At 41.7% G+C, this 26913-nt stretch overlaps 1 protein-coding gene across 4 annotated transcripts; it reads right to left on the reverse strand.

The window, feature by feature from the left end:
- Window positions 1-205: 205 nt before the first annotated feature.
- Window positions 206-25877, reverse strand: LOC110486157 (oxysterol-binding protein-related protein 7). Of its 4 annotated transcripts, none has more exons than XM_021557550.3 (22): window positions 25522-25877; window positions 15153-15358; window positions 14801-14941; window positions 14457-14510; window positions 14179-14292; window positions 13639-13821; window positions 13217-13349; window positions 12950-13071; window positions 12367-12468; window positions 10537-10699; window positions 10168-10301; window positions 9216-9317; window positions 8777-8957; window positions 8142-8174; window positions 4342-4631; window positions 3580-3717; window positions 3291-3433; window positions 2801-2945; window positions 2466-2616; window positions 2051-2177; window positions 1598-1720; window positions 206-1297 (listed from the first exon to the last, which is right to left on the reverse strand). In XM_021557550.3, the coding sequence occupies exons 2-22, from the start codon at window positions 15291-15293 to the stop codon at window positions 1186-1188; spliced, it is 2832 nt and encodes a 943-aa protein (XP_021413225.3). In that variant the 5' UTR covers window positions 15294-15358; window positions 25522-25877; the 3' UTR covers window positions 206-1185. The 4 variants fall into 4 exon arrangements, with proteins under 4 accessions (XP_021413225.3, XP_021413224.3, XP_021413228.3 ...); XM_021557549.3 differs by having other exon boundaries at window positions 15150-15358; window positions 25522-25665; XM_021557553.3 differs by lacking the exon at window positions 8142-8174 and having other exon boundaries at window positions 25522-25743.
- Window positions 25878-26913: the final 1036 nt, after the last annotated feature.

Below are 26913 nucleotides of genomic sequence, written 5' to 3' on the forward strand. Positions count from 1 at the left end.
ACTCAGCCGTCAATGACTGGTCTGTTAAACAGCAACTGGTTGGACTGAGTTCCACATGGGTTCCACATTCAATTCATTATAGACGTAAACTCATAGGGGAATATGTTGAATCTCGATCTATAGGCATTTTACATTCCCTGCATTGGGCAATAGTAAAATAGATTATTCCAGTTAAACAACTGCTTATAATAGCTGTGATACTCAGTTTCAAAGACGCACATTTTTATTTATTTGATCATAGATTAGAAAACAATTCATTTTGGACGATTCCCGCTATAGCCCTCCCATTGTTTTTACACTGAAATGTAACAGCGGTTCTCTTTTCCGCAAAACCCACTGTTGAAACAGCCATAAAAAGGACTTTACAGTATCAACCTAAATCAAGGTTGAAAAGATAACCCTCAAAAGCATTAAAACAACTTTAAAAAAAAGAAAACGACCCCTGTTCTCTTTAAAACGGGCGAGGAAGGAGACAAATGGGAGGCATTCAGTGACACATACCAATGTGTCATTTAAAACAAGATGTAAAGTACAACTCGACAGGATTACCTAAATATACAAAAACACAGTAAGACCATCGAGAGTGGAAGAGGTAGCCCTTCTTGCCCATAAAAACCCCCATTAATCCACAGCAGTCTTAAAAACAATCCCCTGCCCTGGTTATTTCCCCTTTATAGGAGTGAGCATTTGATATCAAACTGATTTAAATAAATCTGCATATATACGTCGATAAGTGCTTAAATATATAGACATCTTACATAGACAAAAGCATCATGCATCTCTATAACATGACCGGTAACATTATTCAAAACGCTATGTTGGATCTCCGACCACTAATGCGGTAAACTTGGCAGTTAAAAATGCATGAACCAATTTCAAAAATCGGGTTATTTTCAAGGCAGTTTACATTTGCGGACACCAGAGCGGTTACTGGGGGTGTGGAGGATCGGCATCAAATGTGGGAACATCAGACTTGAAGGAAAAGATCCAAAGTAGTCCTCATCTACTCCACCTTGACATTTCCTCTCTCCATGGCAGACAGTCACCCTGGAATGAATCATCCATGCAGCCAAAACTCCCTTATCCTCTTCCTTAGTGGAACTTTAGTATCTGCGTTCAGTAGTCTCATTGGGCTGTAATAGTCTATGATGAAGCCAAAATGACACGAGGCTCTGCCAGGTCTACTCAACACCACAGATCCAAGTTTTTGGTGTTGGCGAAGCCTGGCTGATCACGGATCTTCCAGTAGGTTCCGTTGCTCAGCCAGCTCTCATTCCCTGCCGCATCCAGCTCTTTCCTGAAGGAGGGAAGAGTATACTTACTTTCTAGTGTGAGGTAACCTTTAAAAAGGGGCATCAATAGAGGCCTTCAAGGAAGCACAGACACTGCATGAACGCACAATGTCACATCAGCGGTCACCAACTCAAGTCCTGGAAAAGCTACAGGTGCAGGCTTTTATTCCAACCCTGCCCTAACACCCGATTCAGCTAATCATAAAGACCCTGGGATAGCGGTGTTGGTTACCATTGCCTTGCCATTTCGACAATAAATGCTCTTTGATCGCGTAAGGCAGGAAGGGACGGTTGGCGAGACTCACCTGAAGAAACGAGGCACGTGCTCCTCTCCCTTCTTGGCCAGCTCTTTTCGTCGCTCCCTCTGTTTCTGCTCGACTTCCTCCTTCTTACTGTCAGCCCCGGCTACATCTCCCTCCTCCAGGATCCTACGGGGAAAGAACAGTGGAGAGAAAGCGCTTCAGCTGCATGAAAGAACCTAATGCGTTAGCCGGGTCAAACGTATGTACCGTGCCTTCGCACGCAGCCACATCGGATGTGGCATCGCATCAATGCACAACACAGCTCCCCTCAGTGGGGTCACTGAACGATACCACCTACATGACCTACTGAACAGGACCCAGAGTTCTTCCTGGTTATATCGCATTCATGAAGTATTCCTAGCCCTACTTCCAACGCATTTGACAAATCTAATTATTTGCACATGGCCAAACATCCTCTATGTATTCATTACTGAGCAGGCTGGGTGGTGGTCTCACCTCTGGTCTGGCCTATAGCGGGTGTCTGAGGGAGGCAGGACCTTCTTCAGCTCAGGGGTCAGCTCATTGAGCTCCCTGGCGTAGCGACTGAAGCCGTAGTACTGGAAGTGGTCATCAGCCTGAGGGTCTGGAGATGGGAGAAGCAGGGTACTGTGTGAGGCGATACATAGTGCTGGTACTATATAGAGTGGATTACGGACTCAGGGATTGAGGGAGAACATCCATAGTCTTGCACAGAGGATCAAGATCGAAGACAGAATTCACAGAAATAGTATGGGATTAGGGAAAATATAATAGGCACAATGGTGTGGATGACACACTTCTATAGGATAAACTATAATATAAACATTGGATTAGAGATTAGGATTATTGTACATAGCAGATAAGGGATTAATCGGATAATAGCAGTACTCACTGGGCTTCCAGATGCACTTTGGGTTAGGCAGGGTATCACAGAAGATGCCCTCGTGCCACAGCCCACCGAACCGGTGGACCACCTCTCCCGCTTTGTTCAGAACCTGGCCCTGCACCTCATTCTTACTCGTCTCTGAGGTCCAGTAGCGGGACTGAGGGAGAGAGCAATGTCAATGTCAATTTAGTAGGTACTTCCATATGTAAAGCTTTGGAAATGTCAAATGTCTAGGCCCCATTTAAACTGTTGACCATTTATTTGATTCATTATGGGTCCCATTATGGGGTTATTCTTCAATTGAGCTTTATGTTCTATGGGCACCAGGCAGGGGGTCTCACCTTGACGAAGGAGATCTTGCAGGTGCAGATGTCACTCTTGGTGTTTCTGATGGTCACCTCTCCGTAGTGCTCCAGCCACCTCTGCTGACTCAGGACGTTGTGGACGCAGGTCACCGCCTTGTTCCACTCATAGTGATCCCCATATCTAGAGGGCGGAGGGAGAGAGAGAGAGAGAGAGCCATGGGTTTAGTACAACTAGATTGAGACACGCACTCTTGAAACTCATGGACACCTGAGCCGGTTTTCAATACTATGAGCCTTTCATTGAATAACATAGTAAATTATACTTTCAAGCACGTTACAGCTAACAAGTAGAGCATTTGGGGAACGCCTTTTCAAATCTTAAAATCAGCTCAAATCAAAACACTGTCCTTGAGATGGTACTTTGAACAACGGAGCAATACATTCAAAACGACGAGGTGAAAGTAGGGTTTTACATTCCTCCTTTATTTGGTCAAATAATCATGACGGAATTGGCATCAACGCTCACTTTGGCAACTTGACATTCACTGGACCAGAGGAGATGATCTCCAAAGACTTTCCCCAGAACTTGTTCTTCCATTGCTGGTCTTGCCAGAAGGTGAAGTTCTCAGACTCTGCGTGCACGGCGGAGCACGGCGGGTGGTGGCTGACCTGGGAACAGAAAGGAAGCATTAACTAACTAACTAACTATCTATCTATCTATCTTCAGTGGAAGACACCCTGGATCAGCTTTAGAGGTTACTTGCCTTGCAGATGGTATCTAGGATGATTCTATGTCAGGGTGATTCAATTCCTACCTGCTCAGCGACGTAGCGGAAGCCGCGCTCCTTGCGGTGGATCTCATACGTCTCTCCCAGGACGGGGTTGAAGGGCTTGTAGCGGTTTCGCCAGGTAGCCCAGGCGTAGCCAGAGATGGAGAAAACGCCAATGTACAGCTTCATGAAAAATAAGATATGGGAAAACGGATGAGTGAGACCACACCCGTCAACAATATCAAAATGGCACCTGAAGCAAACTGCTACCCCCCAAAATACTTACTATACGTAAGAACCACAATATACAGTTTTACATACCAAATCTGCAATTCACATTGACCCCATTCATTGTTTTCCCCGATTCTCTAATGCACACACTATCCTGATTGCCTAGTCACTTTTACCCCTACCTACATGTACATACTGCATTACCTCTACCTCATACCCATGCACATTGACTCGGTACTGGTACTCCTTGTATATAGCCTCGTTATTGTTATTTTATTGTGTTGCCATTATCTTTATTTATTATATATAGTTTTTGTTGGTCTTTTTAACTCTGCATTGTTGGGAATGGGCTCGTAAATAAGCCTTGTGGTAAACTGGTTGTATTCGGCACGTGACCAATAGCATTTGATTTGAGAAAGCGTAGACCTTGAGACCAATAGCATTTTTTCAGATTTCAACTAAGCAAATCTACAGGGGTATAAATTCACTTGAAACAGCACCGACGCTGGTATCGCAGCACAAACCTATACTTGAGCTGCTTCGTTGTAAGGTCAGGCATGTGTCAGGCCACCTTACCATCCTCTCGAAGGGGTCCTCTGTGCGGTTGGCGATGTCCAGAAGCTCCGAGTACTCCAGCTCTTCGCTCACTCTCTGCAGCAGGTTCAGAGGTTCGTTGAGGCCACAGGGCATGGACACACGTGACAGGTCCTTGCCAATGTTGTTGTACAGGATGGTCATGATGCCAATGTGGCTGTTGTCGACACAGTTGGCGGGCAGGACGGTGCGGCGGCCTGTGTTGGTGGGCACGGTGCTGACCATGTCCGGGGCTCTGGACACGCTGGTGCGGTAGTTCAGGGTGGCAGAGGCTGCCAGGGGGAGAGGGCATATGACAAAAGATTAGATGGAATTCTATATACATTTTCTATTGAATCTCATGTTTTTTTTTTTTTTATGATTACACCCAGCACTTAGGGCTTTAATATACAGTGGGGAGAACAAGTATTTGACACACTGCGGATTTTGCAGGTTTTCCTACTTACAAAGCATGTAGAGGTCTGTAATTTTTATCATAGGTACACTTCAACTGTGAGAGACGGAATCTAAAAATGAAATCCAGATAATCACATTGTATGATTTTTAAGGAATTAATTTGCATTTTATTGCATGAAATAAGTATTTGATACATCAGAAAAGCAGAACCTAATATTTGGTACAGAAACATTTGTTTGCAATTACAGAGATCATAAGTTTCCTGTAGTTCTTGACCAGGTTTGCACACACTGCAGCAGGGATTTTGGCCCACTCCTCCATACAGACCTTCTCCAGATCCTTCAGGTTTCGGGGCTTTCGCTGGGCAATAAGGACTTTCAGCTCCCTCCATAGATGTTCTATTGGGTTCAGGTCTGGAGACTGGCTAGGCCACTCCAGGACCTTGAGATGCTTCTTACAGAGCCACTCCTTAGTTGCCCTGGCTGTGTGTTTCGGATCGTTGTCATGCTGGAAGACCGAGCCACGACCCATCTTCAATGCTCTTACTGAGGGAAGGAGGTTGTTGGCCAAGATCTCGCGATACATGGCCCCATCCATCCTCCCCTCAATACGGTGCAGTCGTCCTGTCCCCTTTGCAGAAAAGCATCCCCAAAGAATGATGTTTCCACCTCCATGCTTCACGATTGGGATGGTGTTCTTGGGGTTGTACTCATCCTTCTTCTTCCTCCAAACATGGCAAGTGGAGTTTAGACCAAAATGCTATATTTTTGTCTCATCAGACCACATGACCTTCTCTCATTCCTCCTCTGGATCATCCAGATGGTTATTGGCAAACTTCAGACAAGCCTGGACATGCGCTGGCTTGAGCAGGGGGACCTTGCGTGCGCTGCAGGATTTTAATCCATGACGGCGTAGTGTGTTACAAATGGTTTTCTTTGAGACTGTGGTCCCAGCTCTCTTCAGGTCATTGACCTGGTCCTGCCGTGTAGTTCTGGGCTGATCCCTCACCTTCCTCATGATCATTGATGCCCCACGAGGTGATATCTTGCACGCAGCCAAAGACTGAGGGTGATTGACAGTCATCTTGAACTTCTTCCATTTTCTAATAATTGCGCCAACAGTTGTTGCCTTCTCACCAAGCTGCTTGCCTATTGTCCTGTAGCCCATCCCAGCCTTGTGCAGGTCTACAATTTAACCCTGATGTCCTTACACAGCTCTCTGGTCTTGGCCATTGTGGAGAGGTTGGCGTCTGTTTGATTGAGTGTGTGGACAGGTGTCTTTTATACAGGTAACGAGCTCAAACAGGTGCTGTTAATACAGGTAATGAGTGGAGAACAAGGAGGGCTTCTTAAAGAAAAACAAACAGGTCTGTGAGAGCCAGAATTCTTACTGGTTGGTAGGTGATCAAATACTTATGTCATGCAATAAAATGCAAAGTAATTACTTAAATCATACAATGGGATTTTCTGGATTTTTGTTTTAGATTTAATCTGCCACAGTTGAAGTGTACCTATGATAAAAATTACAGACCTCTACATGCTTTGTAAGTAGGAAAACCTGCAAAATCGGCAGTGTATCAAATACTTGTTCTCCCCACTGTATATATTTAAATAAAATAGACATGGTTCACAAGATTCAGCCCTTAAAGGGAGAGTTCAGGATTTTCTCCAGGGCCAGATGAACTTGTGGATACACTGTGTCTCCGCGTTCAGTTTGAAGGAAGTTGCCAAATAGCATTAGTTAGCATGCTAGCTGTTCATGTAGACTTTGTCTTTGCGCTAATGCTAGTTAGCATTGGCTTGCAAAACTACAGGCAACTGGCAGCTCTTATGGTGTGGGGTGCATTTTCCTGGCATGGTTTGGGGCCACTCAACCCCTTAGAGGGAAAGGTAATAGCCAGTAAATACACAGCCATTCTGAGTGCTCACCTTCAACCTATGGTGAAGCATTTATATGCTGAGAGGAGTGGCCTCTTCCAAGATGACAATACCCCCACCCACAAGGTACAAGGTTTGATGAGCATTAAGAACTGGCCATCTCAGTCACCAGATCTCAACCTAATTGAACAGCCTGGTCTCAAGACTAGACATAACATAGTAAAAGTAAATCCAGGATACTCAAATTAGTATGATTTGGTTACTTAAGGCAAAAACAAAAAGTAGGGTGATGGGTGGGCGTTTAATGCAAATGTCTAGCAACTCAAAGGTTGCGAGTTCGAATCTCAGACAACTTCGGCATTTTAGCTAACACTTCCCCTAACCCTTTAACCTAACCCCTAAACTTAACCCCTAGCCTAGCTAAAGTTAGCCGCCTGGCTAGAATGCGTAACATCTATTTCGCAAATTCGTAACATATAATACAAATTGTAACTTGTGATGGAGTCCACAAATACAAAGCATACGAAATGGAGTAGACCAGGTTGAATCGAACACTTATGGTAGATTCTGGAGCAGCACTTGAGCCAGCATATTCCAACACTGAATTTCTCATGGAAAAATGGTGTCGCAACCCTCCAAGAGAGTTCCAGACGCTTGTAGAATCTATTCCACGGCGCATTGAAACAGTCCTGCCGGCTCAGGGTGACCCCAGCGCCCTATTAGGACCTATGTTGGCGTTTCCTTTACTTTGGCAGTTAACTTCATACTGGACGCAGAGACATAAAAACGCTATCCACGAGTTTATCGTGGATAGATACACGGTAAACAAAATACATTTTTATGACTGAATGTATGCCAGAGTGGATAATGTCTCTTGTTTTGACTTGCAGACACGGCAACCATTAGAGGACCACAATGGAAACACATCTTTAGACTTTGTGCATTTAATCCTCAGCAATTGTTGGTACATTCATTTGTTGCCTAGTGTGGTTTCTTTATGCATTTTAAATAGTCAAATCAAGGTTTCTTTGACCAAAACGCTGAACCATCCCTTTAAAAAGTCTGAAGGCCCAAAGCTGTCAAGGAAAGGGGGATGGTGAGAGGCAAAATTAAGTAAAGACATGACAGTGGAGGCTCGATTTCTCCATATTCCAAATTAGAGTTGGATCGAGGTGGAAGATATGAAGTTTAAATAATGAAATGTCTACACAGATTAGACAATAATGCATTTTGTTAAAACTGTCACCAGTCCCACAAAACCAAAGAGACACCTCAGGAGGACAACGAGGAAGGAGGAGAGTCATGATAAAATCGTGGTAATAGAATGAGTAGACTCATGGGACGTTTGCAGGGTCCAATCAGCATGCTTGCATGTACAACATTGAAAATGTGCCGTTTTCAAATAAATGATGTGCATCAATGAATGAAATCGATCCTCATGGGACTTCCAATATGGCCGTAATTCACCAGCACTCTGATGATACTACAGTTTGATCATTCCCAAAATACCTTTTGTTTGCAGTTGGTCCGGTGATACTCCCTCTGCAGGCAAAGTAGAAGATATATTCAGAAAACATAATAAAATGCCATTTGTACACAGATTACACACACACACAACGTTGGTGTCAGACAAGTTTATGAGTACAACTACCTAGATAGCGCTGGGCAATATGGACAAAAATCCACATCACGATAAAATTACTGAATTATCAGGGTAACGATCACTTGAAAGACAAGTTAACATTAATGTGGACCAGTTTCTTTTTTTACATTACCCTTAACACTACTACTTTGAATGTGGGGCCATCAATTGTTCTGTTAACAATAGCGCACATTTAACGGACTTATTTAATCAGTAAATCAGCCCAGTCCATCCGTAAAAACGTCCTCGCGATAAACGGTCGGTATCAATCATTTTCGGTTTATCGTCCGAGCTTCACTAGATACTGCTGAATTTAAAACAAATGCATATTGCTATTTACTTTAAGACAAACACTCAAAAATGGACCACATAGACCGAACTGCACCCAAGGGACAATGGGACTGCTCAAACACAATATTACAGAACACATCTTCAGAGTTTCCATTCTATTCATTCTACTTCTATGGCCACAGTTGAATAGTTTTACACAGTGGCCGCTCACCATGGACCTCGTCTGGCTCAGAGTTACTGGTGGTGGTGACGTCACTTAGCCCGGATTCATCAGACTCCTCATCGCCGTTTTCGGAGTTCTCACAGACAATGACATCTCTGGCGTCATAGTACTCGGCCATGGAGTCGGCCAGCGAGGGGGTGCGCTGCACAGAGCAACCCTTAGAGGGCGTCTTCTCAGCATGGGAAGGGAAGATAAGAGTAGCCGAAGGAGGTAGAGCAAGATTATAGTTAACAGGAAGCATACAAAATGAGGAAGGCTTCCAGATGGATAAGTGATGTCAGTGATGTCTTACAAAAGAGAGTTAAGGAAGAAAAGCATGCTCATTTGATAGAGAATCCCTTACAGGCACAAACAGACGCAGAGACAGGCAGACAAACAAGTGGCAGCCTGCCTCTTCCTGAGTGGGGGTTGGCGGCTGAATACACACCTGGTCCTGACGCACAGTGCTGTAGGACTCCTTGGAGCCCCCCGTGGATCCAGAGGAAAGGGACAGGGAATGAACTTTGGTTTGGCAAGACTGCACCTCCAGCTGGATACACGCAAACAGTGACTTATTAGTGTACGGTAGAGAATTGTATGAAAAGCAAGCACAATATTAAGCTCATTTCCCATTTCTTAAATCTCCCATTATTTATCAGCCTTGGCCCACATGCAGGTAAGTTGGACAAAATGTACAGTATGAACATTTGGTGGAAGTTTTCCTCAGAACTCTTTCAGCTTTGTCAGATCCAGCCAGGACAAAACAATTGATGCAGCTTTCAACCAAAACAAACTATCCTAGTTCTGTTTTCATAGTAATTAGTGAAGTTCAATGACATCTGGTAACTCGGATCAAATAGATTCGTTTGTGGGAGGTTTTAGTTGTTTCACCAAGATAAATCTAACAATTTCCCTCTGTGTGAACAAGTGTCTTTACATTTGAAAAGGTATTTTGTTCTTGTATCCAGGCAGGCTCAAAACAGGGGAACAGGGAGGAACGATTCTGCCCCTGATGGGCAGTACCTAGACGTCCCAACCCCAAACAGCCCAAACCAGTTCTGCCTGGTTTCACACACTTGAACAACAGCAGGCTGAGACTGAAGTATATTTTGGAAGGAGAAAGCAAGAGAAAGCAAGAGAATAGGTGTGGTCCATAGAAACCTCTGCTGTGTGTGTGTTTTAAACAGAGACCAGTGTTATTGACTAAATGTGAATCGGGCCTTTCGATTGGTCGCTAGGTCTCTTCCTGTTCTTGTTACTTCCAAAAAAAAAAAAACGTAGAAATCTAGGTCTCTCCTTTGGAGCCATTAACAATAGTTTGTGTTGTCAGTGTATGGCAGGATGTCAGTTTCAGCGCGTGTATTGTACATGCGAGTGTGTGTCCAGGGCGGGCCTCTTACCTCAGACAGTGTGCTACACAGGGTGGCCAGTTGATTGGAGGTGGATGAGCGTAGGTCGGGACCGGTCCAAGCCAGCCGGACCCGCTCACGCTCCAGCGCGAGCACCTCGTGGATGGATTTTAGAGACGCATGAACTGAGAAGATTATGGCAGACCAATGTAATTTTCATTCGATTTCCTGTTGCATTCATCCATACCAGCACACATCCCTAAGTAACTAGGTCATCACTGGATTGCAGTCCTTTTTTTTTTCTAAAGACGCAGAACCAGCTTCACTATAACAGTTCTACACGTGGCATTTCCTACGTGGAACTTTATTAAACACCCAAATCGAATGAGCCCTAAAACCCTTGTAACACCCCACTCTTACCCTTTTGGGACACAGCACAAATGTCCTGTTGGATCTTCTTGGCTTCAGGGGAGGTTATGAGAGGATTGGAGAGCTGCGAGTACACATAGTCTGGGATGGACGGCACCGAGGAGGCTTCCACACTCAGGTGGTTGGACGATGTGCTCAGGTGGCTGGAGGTAAACTGAGGGAGGAGAGGGGCAAGAAGGGAGGAGGGAAAGTATGTGTGTGTGTAGAGAGCCATTTTTCCACCCCCCCCCCGAAATCCTAAATGAAAAATGAGGGGTCAGGCAGGAACCAGTGGGTGAAAGTGGAAGAGTTAGAGGATTCTGAAAGACCCACGACACAGAAATGTCTAGAAAAATGTTCATATCCAACGACTAATGTCTTGTACAGTGGGTTTCAAAAGTATTCAGCTCCTTGAATTTCTTCACATTTTACTGTGTTACAAAGAGGGATTCAAATGGATTAAGTCGTTGTTTTTTTGTCAACAATAGACAATATTCTAATGTCAAAGTGGAAGGATTTAAAAATATTTGTTTTATTAAAAATTAAACACTAATATACCTTTGATTAGATAAGTATTCAACCAAAAAGTCATTACATGTTTGAAACACTTTTGGCTTGTAAAATATTTGCCCATTATTCTTTTCAAAATTCTTCAAGCTGTGTCAAGGTGTTGGAGGATCATAGGTAGACAGCAATTGTCAAGTCTTGCCATAGATTTTCAAGCAGATTTAAGTCAATACTAACTTCGGTCTTCTTGGTAAGCAACTCCAGTGTAACTTTGGCCTATGGTTATTTTATTCATTTAACTAGGCAAGTCAGTTAAGAACAAATTCTTATTTACAACCTACCCCTATTTACAAGTCAATCCCTAACGACGCTGGCCCAATTGTGCGCCGCCCTATGGGATGTCCTGCTGAAAGGTGAATTCCTCTCCCACTGTCTGGCATATAGCAGACTGAAGCAGGTTTTCCTCCAAGTTGCGGCCCTGTGTTTAGCTCCATCCCATTTATTTTTATCCTGAAACTCCCCATATGTTGATGACAAGCATACCCATACCATGATGCAGCCGCCACCATGCTTGAAAATAAAGAAACCGAGTTACTCAGTCATGTGTTGTTTGACCCAAACACAAGGCTTTGCATTTAGGCCAAAAAGTATGTTCCTTTGCAGTGTTTTTTTTTACCCCAGGATTACTTTAGTGTTTTGGAATAATTTTTATCTGTATATTTATTGGTATTACTATTTACAATGTCATTCAGGTCATCATTGTAGTCACTACAATGTTGACTCATCCTCAGTTCTCTCCCATCACAGCCATAGAACTACATAGTCATTTTAAAAATCACCAATAGCCTCCTGGAGACATCCCTGAGCAGTTTCCTTGCTGTCCTACAGCTCAGTTCAGAAAGACGACCATCTTTGATGCGTCTAAGTGGTATTAATTATGTGATTTGGGGGTGGGGCCTAGTGGTTAGAGCTTTGGGCCAGTAACCGAAAGGTTGCTAGATCGAATCCCCGAGCTGACAAGGTAAAAAAAATCTGTTGTTCTGCCCCTGAACAAGGCAGTTAAACCACTGTTCCTAGGCCGTCATTGTAAATAAGAATTGGTTCTTAACTGCCTTTCCTAGTTAAAGAATAAATAGCATTTTACTCCTGAACTAATTTAGGCTTGCAGGTGAATACTTATGCAACAACTATATATTTTAGCCATGACATTTATGTTGGATAATTTTATCTTTGACAGAACATTTTGTGTACAATGACAAAAAAAAAAAAAAGTTAAATCTATTTAATCCCTCTTTGTAACAACATACACCCACTGTATAGGACATGAGAACTTACCATGCCGCAGGTTTCGACTCCGGAATGGGTGCGAGAATGACCAAATATCTTGTTCGTAGTCTTCCTCTCCTTCTTGGCCTTGGGGATATTAAGTGTCAGATTCTGAAAGACAAGTAGAATAGATATGCTCAGAATAAAGACTAGCCAGCCACTAAATTAATATTTCAATGTCAAATTAATGACAATTTTATTTGATCAAATGCACCGAATACAACAGGTAGGGCTTACAGTGAAATGCTTACTTAAAGCATTGTTGGTTAAGGGCTTAAGTTTAATAAAATATATATATATATTTTTAAAAAGCTCAGTAAAAAATTGAAAATAAAAGTTACATAATTAAACAGCAGCAGTAAAATATCAATAGTGAGGCTATATACAGCGGGTACCGGTACAGAGTCACCGGTTAGTCAAGGTAATATGTACACGTATGTAGAGTTAAAGGGACTATGCATAGATAATAAACAGAGAGTAGCAGCAGCGTAAAAGAGGGGTCCGCGTGCTCACCTCAGAAATACAGTTTTTTTTTTTATAGAGTACTGATCATATACGGTTGTGGAGTAGTGGTTAGGAGCGGTGACCTTACCTGCAAGTTGATTCGTCGCTCTAGGTCACTGTTGGAGATGGGTTTCTGGCCACTCTCCAGCCAATTGAGCCTCTGAATGAGCTGGGCCAACTCAGTCAAGTCGGCCTGAGAACGAGCTAGCTCTGTGGGGGTCAAGGGTCAGAGAAGGTTATTAAGAAAGGTTTGGAGCGGAGCTCTGACCTCTGAAAGTAATATTGGATATTAATTTAATAGTGAATTGTAAAGTGATAGCCTTTATTCCCTAGCTTCACCCTGGCAATACCTTACCTTGGGAGCAGGTATCGGACTGGTGGGTCTGCTGGAGCCATGCTGCCACCTTGCCGTTGACCCCTGGGGCTGCTGTGGGAGAAACCTCCATCTCCGCCTGGTAGACAGAGGCAGAGCTGGCATAGTGAGGGTACTGGAAACCACATGATTTGGGGACAGAGGGAAAGAGACAGAAGAGAAGTCAAGGGTCAGAGACAATTTTTATAAAGTCCTCTTGTTCTATTCAGAATATCACTTCATCTATTTTGGTGGGACCAGCATATATTTGGTTGTAGCACTGCGAGTAGCAGACCGCACTGCGAGTAGCAGACCGCACTGCGAGTAGCAGACCGCACTGCGAGTAGCAGACCGCACTGCGAGTAGCAGACCGCACGGCGAGTAGCAGACCGCACTGCGTCATGCCCGTTTCTCTGTTCACTCACCATGCCTGGCATTGCAGTTTGGTTTCTCTGGGCTAGACTGGCCATGGCTGGCAACAACGTGCTGTTGCCCATGGTGAGGGCATGGAGGACTCCGTGGTGGACACCCAGGGCCTCGTTCTTCTTGAAGACACGATGGGCACACAGCTTGGTCAGCCATATGTAGAACAAGTCATTGCTCTTGGTCTAACAGGAGAGTGAATTTTACATTAATGGGGATATAGATGGATAAGAAACAGATGTGAAAAGGAAACCTGCGCAGTTCTTGACAGAAACCGGTGCGCATGGCACCGACTACCATACCCCATTCAAAGGCACTTAAATATTTTATCTTGCCCATTCACCCTCTAAATGGCACACATACACAATCCATGTCTCAATTGTCCCAAGAAAATCCTTCTTTAAACCTGTCTCCTACCCTTCCTCTACACTAATTGAAGTGGATTTAACATCAATAAGGGATCATAGATTTCACTTGGATTCACCTGGTCAGTCTGTCATGGAAAGAGCAGGTGCTCTTAATGTTTTGTATACTCAGTGTACCTTGAGGTGGTATAAATAGTCTCCACTGTCCAGATCGATGCGGTTGGACTTCTTGTTGATGGACATGACAGCGAGGCTAACATCCAGGGAGCCGTGGAGCTTTCCTCTCTGGATCTGATGAGTGGAACATTACAATGGATGAAAACCCTGCACTATTGTCCAATATGTATATAAAACAAGAACGCCGTAGCCTGTAATGTTTACAATATGGCACCGGACGACTTCAGAAAGATTGCCCTCATTACTTGAATTTGTGTTTTAGTAGTGTGGATACATACATCCTGCTGTGTCTTTGAGTACTTGAGGATTCCTTTTTCCAACAGGAAGTACCTCTGAAAGAAGAGACCGAACCACATCAGACAGGGGTGTATTCATATGTGCACACCAGTAGCAAAACATTGTGCAACATAGAAAAATATATATAAAGAAATACACTTTGCAATGAAAACAAGTTTAGTTTGGGAAACCCTGTATTAGTCCCTTCTAGCCGAGTATCTGCCATTTCCTTCTGTTTGGTTCCTAGTGAATACACCGCAGGAAGTCAGAAGTGATGGTGAAACACAACTAATTGGCTTTGACAACTGCGCTTTAGTTGGCTTGCCAAGTATAGCCTTCACATTACCTTGTGCCAGCCCTTCATAGGGTACTTCCTCCTCTTCATCAGAAAGCCCTCACAGATACCAGGGACGCTCATGTCCAGCCCTGACCCGATCCCCGAACTCATGTCCATATGGTCTTCCAACACCTCCCAGTGCCTGGAGTACTATGGGGGGGAGAGAAATAGGTTTTCATATGTTGCATGGTCCATCAAGAACTTCATACTCAGTGGGTTGCATCCATAGACATATTCATGATGGTTATATACATCATTGGTTGCATTATGGTGTAGAGAGGAGACCCAATCATATACAAAGACGAGCACACCCCAAACACACTAAGATCATTTTCATCAAGAGGAACGACTCGGAAACTACCTGGCGGGAGTTGCGCGATGACCCAGCGCTGCCGTTCCGCGAGTGGACGACCTTGGATACTCCAGCGGGAGACTTGTCCAAATTGCTCATCACTGATTGGCTGCTGTTGAGTGAGGGTGGGCACACCCGAGGGTCCATCATTACGATTGGTCGCTAAAAGTAAGTCTGCTTTTCGGAAAGTTTCCCTCTGAGGAGGAAACACAGCTCTGTGGAGACAAAGTTACAGTAAAGTGAGGCGACATCAAAAACAAACATGGCGACATTTTACTGGTTTCACATTTGGCAACTTCATAAGCTTTAACTGTCCCATTTTTCAACCATGAGAAATCAGTCTTCAATTCAAGTGTCAGGAACACACGTGTGCTGCCCTTGGATCATGAGTAAAGGAGAAGAATGAGAGACAACCTTCACATCATCCACCCCTCAACGTCATGGTTGACTTGGCCTGATAAAAGACCATGGTGGACAAACCGGTAGTAGACAAGGTCCAGGAATACTGACCAAAGAATATATGACGACACAACATCAACAATGATTAGAAGATACTAACAATTTTAATTGTCAGTATTTTCAAAAATACGCTAATGTTCTTAATTTCAGTAAAACAATATTTTCCCGAAAAAGTTTAAATTAGAGACCAAACCTGCAGCAGCGTGTGGGATTATCAAAAGTAGCAAACAGACAATCTACAGTAAAAAACAACAAAAAAACAGAAAGGTTTATAAAAATAAATAAAAAACACTACCGGTCAAAAGTGTATTTACTATTTTCTACATTGTAGAATAGTTGTGAAGACATCAAAACTATGAAATAACACATCTGGAATCATAGAGTAATGAAAAATGTATTGGAGGAGTTCCCACATATGCTGAGCAATTGTTTGGATGATTTTCCTTAACTCTGTGGACAAATTTCCACCAGTCTAATGTCCATTGCTTGTGTTTACTGGCTAAAGCAAGTCTCTTCTTATTGGTATCCTTTGGTAGTGGTTTCTTTGCAGCAATTCGACAATGAAGGCCTGATTCACACAGTGTCCTCTGAAAAGTTGATGTTGAGATGTCTGTTACTTGAACTCTGAAGCATTTATTTGGGCTCCAATTTCTGAGGCTAGTAACTAATGAACTTATCCTATGCAGCAGAGGTAACTCTGGGTCTTCCTTTCCTGTGGCGGTCCTCATGAGAGACAGTTTCATCATAGCGCTTGGTTTTTGCGACAGTACTTGAAGAAACTTTCAAAGTTCTTGAAATATTCCATATTGACTGATATTCATGTCTTAAAGTAATGCCGTTTCTCTTTGCTTATTTGAGCTGTTCTTGTCATAATATGGACTTGGTTTTTTCCCAAATAGGCCTATCTTCTGTATACCCTCCTACCTTGTCACAACACAATGGATTGGCTCAAACGCATTAAGGAAAGAAATTCCACAACATAAGGCACACCTGTTAATTCAAATACATTCCAGGTGACTACCTCATGAAGCTGGTTGAGAGAAAGCCAATAATGTGCCATGTTGCCAGATATAAAATATATTTCCATACATGATTCCATGTGTGTTATTTCATAGTTTTGACATCTTCACTATTATTCTACAATGTAGCAAATAGTCAAAATAAAGCAAAAACCGTTGAATGATTAGGTGTTCTAAAACTTCTGACCGGTAGTGTACATGCATAAAATATAAACACATGATGTAACGTGTTGGTCCCATGTTTCATGAGCTGCAATAAAAGATACCAGAAATGTCATACGCACAAACATATTATTTCTCTTAAATTGTGCACAAATTAGTTTACATCCCCGTTAGTGAGCATGTCTCCTTTGTCAAGATAATCCATCCACCTGACAGGTGTGGCATACCAAGAAGCTGATTCAATGGCATGATCATTACAAAGGTGCACCTTGTGCTGGGGACAATAAAAGGCCACTAAAATGTGCTGTTTTTTTTCACAACGCCACAGATGCCTCAAGTTTTTAGGGAGTGTACAATTGGCATGCTTACTGCAGGAATGTCCACCAGAGCTGTTGCCAGAGATTGAATGTTCATTTCTCTACCATAATCCTCCTCCAACATTGCTTAAGAGAATTTGGCAGTATGTCTAACCGGCCTCACAGCCACATGTGTATGGCATTGCGTGGGTGAGCGGTCTGCTGATGTCAATGTTGTGAATAGAGTGCCCCATGGTGGCGGTGGAATAATGGTATGGGCAGGCATAAGCTATGGACAAGGAACACAATTGCCTTTTATCGGTTAGCAATTTGAATGCACAAAAATACCTGATGAGATCCTGAGGCCCATTTTTAATGTCTCTGTGACCAACAGATGCATATCTGATTTTCTGTCATGTGAAATCCATACCATACCCTGATGAAGACAGCTTGGCTGTCGAAACGTTGGTAATTACATTTTTGCATCTGAGCTCCTAGAGTGTGCGGCTCTTTTATTTTCAAGTTTTCTACTCCGCCAGCCAGCACCTCACTTAAATAGGTGTGCTTTTCTTTTTCTTCTAGATGTGAAATCCATAGATCAGGGCCTAATGAATTTATTGACCAATGTCCTCATATGAACTGTAAAGCAGTAAAATCTTTGAAATTGTTGCATTTATATTTTTTCGGCACACACACACACAACAATAAACAAAAACATACATAGACAAGACAGACAACATTTACATAGTGCCTTCAGAAAATACTCATACCCCTTGACTTATTCCATATTTTGCTGTGTTACAGCCTAAACTCAAAATTGATTAAATACATTTCTCTCGCCCATCTACACACAATAAATACCCCATAATGACAAACTGGTTGAATACTTTAAAAAAAAGCTGAATTGTCTTCATTTTTAACCGATTTGTAAAAATGTTTAAAAATACAATTCCACTTTAACGTTAGGTGTGTCAGCAAGTGACAAAAAAATCGAAATGCAACACATTTTAAATTCAGGCTGCGACAGTATGTAGATAAAGTTAATGGGTGTGAATACTTCGACAAACTTAAGCAACACCACACTTGCTCAGACCCATATGTTCCCACCGTATCCACACCCAATGTTTGTAACGCTTGTATGACTCTGCCCAACGTGACTTCAAATGATTTGTCTGTAGCCAGATTTTTTTTCTCTCCAGTAATTTAAATAAAGCATACGATACCTCCATTCTCTTAACGTTGGGGTATCATTTGACTCCCTGTATTTAAGTAATAGCTTCTTCGATAAAAAAAGTTGATTATTTTTTTTGTCTAACCCATTGAGAATATGCCATGTCTTGAAATGTGCAGATAGACGGATTAAAGTAAACTTACATTGTAAAAATTCTGACAGACAGCATCCCAACGCCGCCCATAAGTGACTTTACAGCCCTCCCAGAAGACACGAACAAAGTCATGTCATTGTTAGTTTTTTGTTAGTCTCTTGTACAATCAATTCTATACATTAGTTTACTGGATATTTCATACATTTGTTACCTATAATTATGTTCATTTCCCAACACTCCATCTTGTGCTAATATCAGTTATTTAAGACTTGGTTCTAATACTTTACAAAAAAAATAGTGATCGTCAGTCGGATAGGCTCTCTGCACGGTTGTGTATATCTTACCCATCATATATGATAAGACTTTTTCCCCTGACTCAAATAGGATTCCCACAACATTGCTCTGATGTCCAAAAACATTCAGATTGAAATTGTGTGATAAAACTTAAGTTGAATACACTGTATTTGAAAATGTCTACGATGGTCAGTCTAAAATTGCGCTTTAATTCGACCATTAAATAATTATTTCCTATTAACACCTCATGTGCCTTTAGTTTCCCCATGTGTGCCCAATTTATTGGTGAATTCTGAAAAGCCATCCAAGGATTGTTCCATAAGGTTGTGCTTTTAGGGAGTGATATTGGTTCTTGTAGAATCCGTTTCATTTTTTTCCCCCATGATGTTAGTCTTCTTAACTATGAAGTTGTTCATGTTCTTAACGCCATCCTTGGAAAATAGACGTGTGTAAAGATTGAGGATGAGCATGTGCATCTTCAATAGTTACCCATTGTTCCTCTTTGGTGGATTTCACCACATGTTGCAAGTAAAAACCCTGGCTGGCGAGTTGATACAATTTCAAATCTGGAAGGTTAAAACCACCTTCAGATTTAGGGACATGTAAATCTTTTCGTATTTCATTCTAGGAGTTTTATTTGTCCATATGAAGTCTTACGGCAGAGTACACTTTTTTTTTAAGAAAGTCTTCGGTGTGGTAATAGGTATTAGCAAAAAATAAATAAAAAAAGCCATGCTACCTGTAAGATTTATGGGGAGATTGCTCAATTTAATTAGATCTGCTTTCATGTTGTCAAGTAATGGGATAAAGTTAACTTTATATACTTGTCACTTAAGCATCCCGAGTATTACATTTTATTAATAGGGTTAGGGTTAATAGGGTTAGAGATCTGCTTTTTTCCCCCACATGCATTTTACATCCCGAGATATTAGAGTACTCCGAAGTATTGAACTATCAATATTAGTCAGGTAAAAATCAGGAGATCGTCAGCAAATAAGTTCATGTTCATGTTTACCAATACCTGTTTGGGTCCTGCCTAATTGTTTCTGCAAGCGGTTCAATTGCCAGAGCAAACAGGATGGGGGGGAAAGAAGACATCCATGTCTCATGCCCCTTTCTAAAGCAATTTATTCAGATAATGTGTATATTTTTGCTTTAGGATATTTACATAATATTTTTATGAAATGTATTATTTCAGCTGGAAAGTTGAATGCTGCCAAAGTTTTGAACAGAAAAGGCCACTCAAGACAAAAAGCCTTTGGCATCAGCCATTATTGGTAAGTTTGCATCTTGTTTTTTTGTGTATTATACTGAAACATGGTCTTGTATTTGTTTGTAAGTGTCTATTTTTTATTAAGCCCTGTTTGATTAATATGTCAGCAAACGCAGGCATGAGATTCTGAACCTACACATTCATGCATAACCGACCAAAATATGAAAGACAAGTATTGTCATTTTTTATTCTGTAAAGTGAATGTGCAAGATGTGAAAGAATTATTGTTATCTATCAACAATGACAAGCAACCCAAGTCTGACAACTTGGAAGGAAAATTACAGAGGATGATAGCAGACGATATTGCCACTCCTATTTCTGCAATCTAAGCCAACAGGAAAGCGTGTGCCCTCAGGGCTTTGGAGGGGAGAAAAAAATAGTTCCATCAAATAGCCAACCAATCAGCCTGTTACCAACCCTAAGTAAACTTTTGGAAAAAAAATGTTGTTTGACCAGATACAATGCTGTTTCACAGTAAACAAATAAACAGATTTTCAGAACGCTTATAGGGAAGGGCATTCAACATGTATGGCACTTATACAAATGACTGATTGGCTGAAAGAAATGTATATAAAGATTGTAGGAGCTGTTTTGTTAGACTTTAGTGCAGCTTTTGATATCACTAATGAACACAATGGAAGCCTCTCCCACATACTCCAGGTAGAGTCAGGCATTCCCCAGGGCAGCTGTCGAGGCCCCTTTTTTCAATCTTTACTAATGACCTGTGACTGGCTCTGCGTGTCTATGTATGCTAATGACTCAATCCCAAACACATCAGCTACCACAACAAGTGAAATCACTGCAACGCTTAAAGAGCTGCCGTCAGTTTCAAAATGGGTGGAAACAAATAAGTTAGTCCTAAATATTTCAAAAAACTAAAAGCATTGTATTTGGGACAACTTGTTCACTAAACCGCAACTAAATCTTGTAATGAATAATGTGGAAATTTAGAGTTGAGGAGACTAAACTGCTTGGAGTAACCCTGTATTCTACAATATAAATGGTCAAAGCAACAATAGCTAAGATTGGGAGAGATCTGTACATAATAAAGCCTAGCTCTGCCTTCTTAACAATGCTATCAACGAGGCAGGTCTTACAGCACCTCGGTTTTTTTGGACCTGGACTACTGTCCAGTCATATGGTCAGGTGCCACAAAGAGGGACTTTAGAAAATTACACTTGGCCCAGAACAGAGCAGCACGGCTGGCCCACAAAGAGCAAAAATATATAATATGCATGTCAAATCTCTCCTGGCTCAAAGTTGCATTTGTGAGAAGCATTGACATGTTGAATGTTCATTTAAACTACTAGCACACAGTTCAGACACCCATAAACACACCATAAGACATGCCTAACTGAAGTCTCTTCACAGTCACTAAGTACAGAACAGACTATGGGAGGTGCACAGGACAACATGGAGCTCTATTCCACATCAAGTAACTCATGCAAGCAGTAAAATCAGGTTTGCAAAAAACCCATAAAAAATCCACCTTACGGAACAGCGGGGACTGTGAAGAGGCACAGACACATGCACAGGATAACATATGTACTATACCAGCAATTCTCAAACTCGGTCCTCGGGACCCCTAGGGGTGCCCGTTTTGATTTTTGCCCCAACACTACACAGCTGATTCAAATTATTGCAGCTTGATTATTAGTTCATTATTTTAATTAATCAGCTGTATAGTGCTAGGGCAAAAAAAACATGAACCACTTGGGTACCCGAGGACAGAGTTAGGGAAACCCTGCACTGCGCGTGCACACACAGTGTTGTAGATATGTGGTAGTAGAGTAGCAGCATGTGGGTGCACACTTAATGTGTTTTGAAATGCCTTGACAACAGATAATGGGGATCCATAATAAAGAGAAATGTCTCATGTCTGGTAAGACTTGTACCATTCTGATGCTTATGGGTTTTGTTCTTATTTTGTTGCAATATATGAATGCATGGGTCTGTAATCTGCAGGGGACTCGACAGATTTTCCTGGTTTTAATATAACTGAAATAACTAGTTACATGGATCTCGGAAGCACTGAATCAAGTGACTGGTGTTGTCATTTGAGTAAAACTTTCCATTTGTTGTGATTTAAAAAAAAAATCTGCTGACAGTTGTTTCAGGGTTATTGAGTCCAAGAAGGCTGTAGAATCAGTCCAACATAATTCTGATTGATATAGACTTTCATAGTGACTTTCAAAATTGTTATGTACAGCTTTGTTACTAATTAAAGCATTTGTATCCTTAGCTTTTAAAGTTATAACTGGTTTGGTGTGTACTCATTTTGTGAGAGCTGCAAGTGTTTACCAGGTTTATTTACCATTAAATAATAGGCTTTATTTGAGTTTAATCTGTAGTTGTTGGCTCTCTTCAAAAGTAAAATATCATATTCCTGCTTAAATTCTTCTTTATCTTGTAAAGATGTATGGGCTTTTTCTAAAAGAGTGATTTATTTCTCTTTAATTTGAATTTCTAACTCAGATAGTTTTCGTCAGGAAAAATAGGTTATTGACGAGTATCATTCCTGGTAGTTACTGTTGACAAAATTGACTGAGGGGGTATCATCGAGTACAAAAAAAATCAGAAAAACTCCAATATCCCTCAGATTAGATTTAGCTGAGGCAGCCATTGTGATTACAGTAGCGCCATCAATTGGTGACGCACACCAAATTTCCACGTAACTGACAATATTTTCTCATTCTATAGGGAGTAATAAGAGTTGCTGTTGCTGATTATTTACAAATATGGCGTGAAAAATGTAGCACATACTGTCATTTACAGTGAGTCAACTGAAACTGCACTCACGCCCTCCTGGGTGGCGTCGAAATCATTTTAAAATATACTGAAATACACCCATCAAACAACTGCATTCCTGAATCTATCAGACCAAATGACTTGAGGCTTATGTCATCATGATACAGGTCAGCTTTATGCTAAGTCATAACTAGGCTGGAAGATGGAGAACGTTACAGGGACAGACACATACAATAACCATGTGGAATATGTCGTTCAACCTGAAAACAAAGGAGAGAAAGTCACATATTTTCAATAAGATGTCAACTACGTTTCTCAGGCCTTTAAAAAAAAATAGCCGAACTTGAAAATGTGACGTCTGGATAAACGGGAACTTCCTGCCGGCATTGATAAAGATCTCGAGACAGCTGCATAATATTACGGTTTGAATTAGAGAATTTGTAGCTATTGACACATACGCCACACCAACGAAACATGAGCTTGTTCTGGATGTTTGATTCATTTGGATCAGGATCAAATGGGACTATACAGCTCTGTGTACTCTATAACAACCATAGCAACTACCAAGGAACTCCTAACAACTAAGCCTAAAACAACTACAAACACAATCCAGCTGCTAAAGCTTACTCCTGATTGCAGGCCAGAGTGGCAATCACAACATCAGAGTGTTGGTTGGAAGACAGAGGTCTAATATTAGAATGATCTCTGAAGGAGATTATTAGAACACCTAGGAGAAACTGCCAGAAGAGGTAAAGAACATGTACGAGGGGGAAAGACGGCGTCGGGTGCCGGAGGCGTAGGGTGAACGGACAGGTTCCTGTGCTCTGACAGGAATGTGCCTGAGCTGCATCACCACACGGGTCCCAGGCAGGGCCCCTGACACTGCTGCTGCTACTGGGACAGCCGGGATGTTCCACCTTCTAGACTAGGCAGTTCCAGTGCCATGGATATATAGGCCAATTGAGTTGAAGGTTTAGAAATCCTCCATGAGGGATACAGTGAAAGTGTCCTGGTGTGAGGAGGGATAGTTTTGGGGAGGGGGTATTTCCAATGTAAACTATGTTGGTACTGCAAGTTCTAAGCCTGATCCAAGAGGATTCCATCATGGCTGACATTCTGCAGGACTATGGCTGTGGGACATACTGGTAGCATTGGTCGAATCACATTCGACTGGCCCACATGCACACCATATTCACTCCTATTTCTACAACTTACAATCATAACCAGAAACAGAGGTAGACACATGGCACAACCTAAGCTTTTAAGCTTCAGTAAAGCTGGGATACAACACTCCTAAATGCTCATCCTGGCTGGCCATCTGTAAACCTTAGACATTGATCATTACCCATATCACATGTACTGTTGTGTGTTCAGAAGTCATATGTTCAGAAGTCTTCATGAGAATAAGCAGCGATGTAAAGTACTTAAGTAAAAAAATACTTTAAAGTACTAAAGTCAGTTTTTGGAGTATCTGTACTTTATATTTTTGTCTTATTTAACTTCATTCCTAAAGAAAATGTACTTTTTACTCCATACATTTTCCTGACCTAAAGTACTAGTTACAATTTGAATGTTTACCGATAAAGGAAAAAAGGTCCAATTCACACTTGTCAAGAGAACATCCCTGGTCCTCCCTACTGCCTCTGATCTGGTGGACTCACTAAACATAAACGCTTCCTTTGTAAATGATGTCTGAGTGTTGGGGTGTGCGCATGGCTGTCAAAAAAAGGACAATTGTGCCATCTGGTTTGCTAAATAAGGAATTGTATGTATAGCATTCACTTTTACTCAAGTATGACAATTGAGTACTTTTTCCACCACCGTACTTGAGTACATTTAAAATCTGATTCTTTTGGACTTGTACTCAAGTAGTATTTTTACTGGGTTACTTTCACTTGAGTCATTTTATATTAAGGCATCTTTACTTTCGCTCAAGTATGACAATTTAAAACTTTTTCCACCTCTGAGAATAAGCAACAATGTATAGCAAGAACAACAAACATTGATCCTCACTGTATCCCACTCGTTGACTAAAAACGAGTTTGGTCCCTGCATTTGAGCACACTCGTGTCAACACACAAATGCTTCAAAGCCATAGATGGCTAATAATGTCACGACCAGGGGGCCAATTGCTGCTCAGAAAAGGTAGGACTAATTACAGTACTGTTGTGACTTTTGTGCCTTCGGAAAAGTTTGGCATCAAATGTTCAGAAAGCGGAAAAAGTCAGCCAGGTCACCTGTGATTACAAGTCAGTATTCAACGTTTACCCATGTCTGAGGACGTCGGGAGACGACGTGGAAACCGTCCAATAGGGGCAATAGTGAGCGATGGGGTTGGCGGATGGGCATCTGCCTCTGGTTCGAAAGGTTGCAAGTTCGAACCCAGCAATGGAAAGTTGTATGAGATTTTTGTTTTAAGCCTATCCCAAACCTTAACCATTAGGAGTTAATGCCTACACTTTGACGTTTGCAACAACTTCGAAATTGGATGTTTAAGAAACATGGATGAACGTCTAATTCTGATGTGGGACTGTGAGAGCTAATTGCAGCAGGCCTATCTATTAGATAAAACATAAAACATAGACCTAAACAATGTAAAGCAAAGGAAAATAAAACACTAGAAATCCGATATGTAATTGATCAAACATAGCGTACCGCAATATCAAACGCAATGGCAATGGAAGCAAAACAAACAATTACTAACAATTCTCGCAAATCAAACATTCGTTTGAACCAATTTAATTTACTTGCATCATGTTCATTTGTTCCCGATTGTCAATAAAATTAGAACGAAAAACTCACCTGACAACCGTGGATAATCCAAGTAGATGGCCAGCATGAAACGAGACTGATTTTCACATCCCTAAATCTCAAGCAAACTTCCAATTTGCTTCCGCCCATTTGTCGAAACCCGAGTGTCTCAGGGGAAAAAGGTGTGCCCGATCCATATGCAGCGTTCAAAACAACTGTAAACTCGGAACTCGGAAATGTCCTACTTCCGTGCGTTCAAGACAACTGGGACTCGGAAAAAACGAGCTCCGACTTGGAAAAATACGTTGAAGGGTCATCCAACTCGGAATTCCAAGATGGAAACTCGGGCATTTTTCTAGAGCTCCGACTAAGGTCTTGATTTGACCTCGTTTTTTTCCCTACTTCCCAGTTGCCAAACATACATTAGTTATCAACCCTTACCTCTCCAAACTCCTGACGCGTCAGAGAAAGATGACTTGAAATGAATAGGTCATTTTTACATCAATGTTGTGCCGCTAGTGCACACATGATTTGATTGACTTTGCATTGATTAGTCAGTACGATTAGCAAATTATTAGGCTTTTGGCTTATTCATTTTATGAATTGTAGGTTATATTAGATTTTATTGTAGGTTATATAGATTTTTCAATTTTTATTTTCTATTGTGTTATTGACTGTATGTTTGTTTATGTGTAACTCCGTGTTGTTGTTTTTGTCGCACTGCTTTGCTTTTCTTGGCCAGGTCCCAGTTGTTAATGAGAACTTGTTCTCAACTGGCCTTCCTGGTTAAATAAAGGTCAAATAAAAATAAATTACAAATATTCACCAGTAATGTGTTTTAAATTAAAATAGTTTACCAGAATATGCCTAATAAACCACATGTTTACAAAATGAAGTCACACACAGTTTAAAAAAAAAACTTTTGGAAAAAGTTAGCATTTGTTTGGTGTTGAAAACGTTAGCATTTGTTTGGTGTTGGTTTTGGGGGGAAAATAAACCACCTAACTTTTCCTCATAAACAAAAAGACACTCCAATGTGGTATTAAATCTAGTGATAGCTACACACAAGATGCACTGTTAAAATAGGATGCCTGTGCCTTGCTAAACTGGTATGACCGACACCTCAATCATAGGCCCATGTCACTGCCACCAAGCGCAGGGCCTAGAATGGGCCAATGAGAGTTGCCCTGGCAATGTGAAAGAATGTGAGGTATTCTCTCTCTCGGCGGTTGACAGGAGTATCGACATTTAGGATCAGGCTCTGCTGCTTTGAGAAATTCCAGAGGATGTGCATCTCAACTCAGGCACAAACATGTATGTAGTGCTGCTGAGCATGTGGTCGCATGTGTTGGCTACTTTGAGTCATTGAGCAGACACTCTTATCCAGAGCGAGTTGTCATAGTGATGCATGCATTTTCATCCGTACTTGTGCCCCGTGAAAAT

The sequence above is a fragment of the Oncorhynchus mykiss genome, chromosome 13, assembly GCF_057628025.1.
Source record: "Oncorhynchus mykiss isolate SJ-2025 chromosome 13, ASM5762802v1, whole genome shotgun sequence".
NCBI classification, from domain to species: Eukaryota; Metazoa; Chordata; class Actinopteri; order Salmoniformes; family Salmonidae; genus Oncorhynchus; species Oncorhynchus mykiss.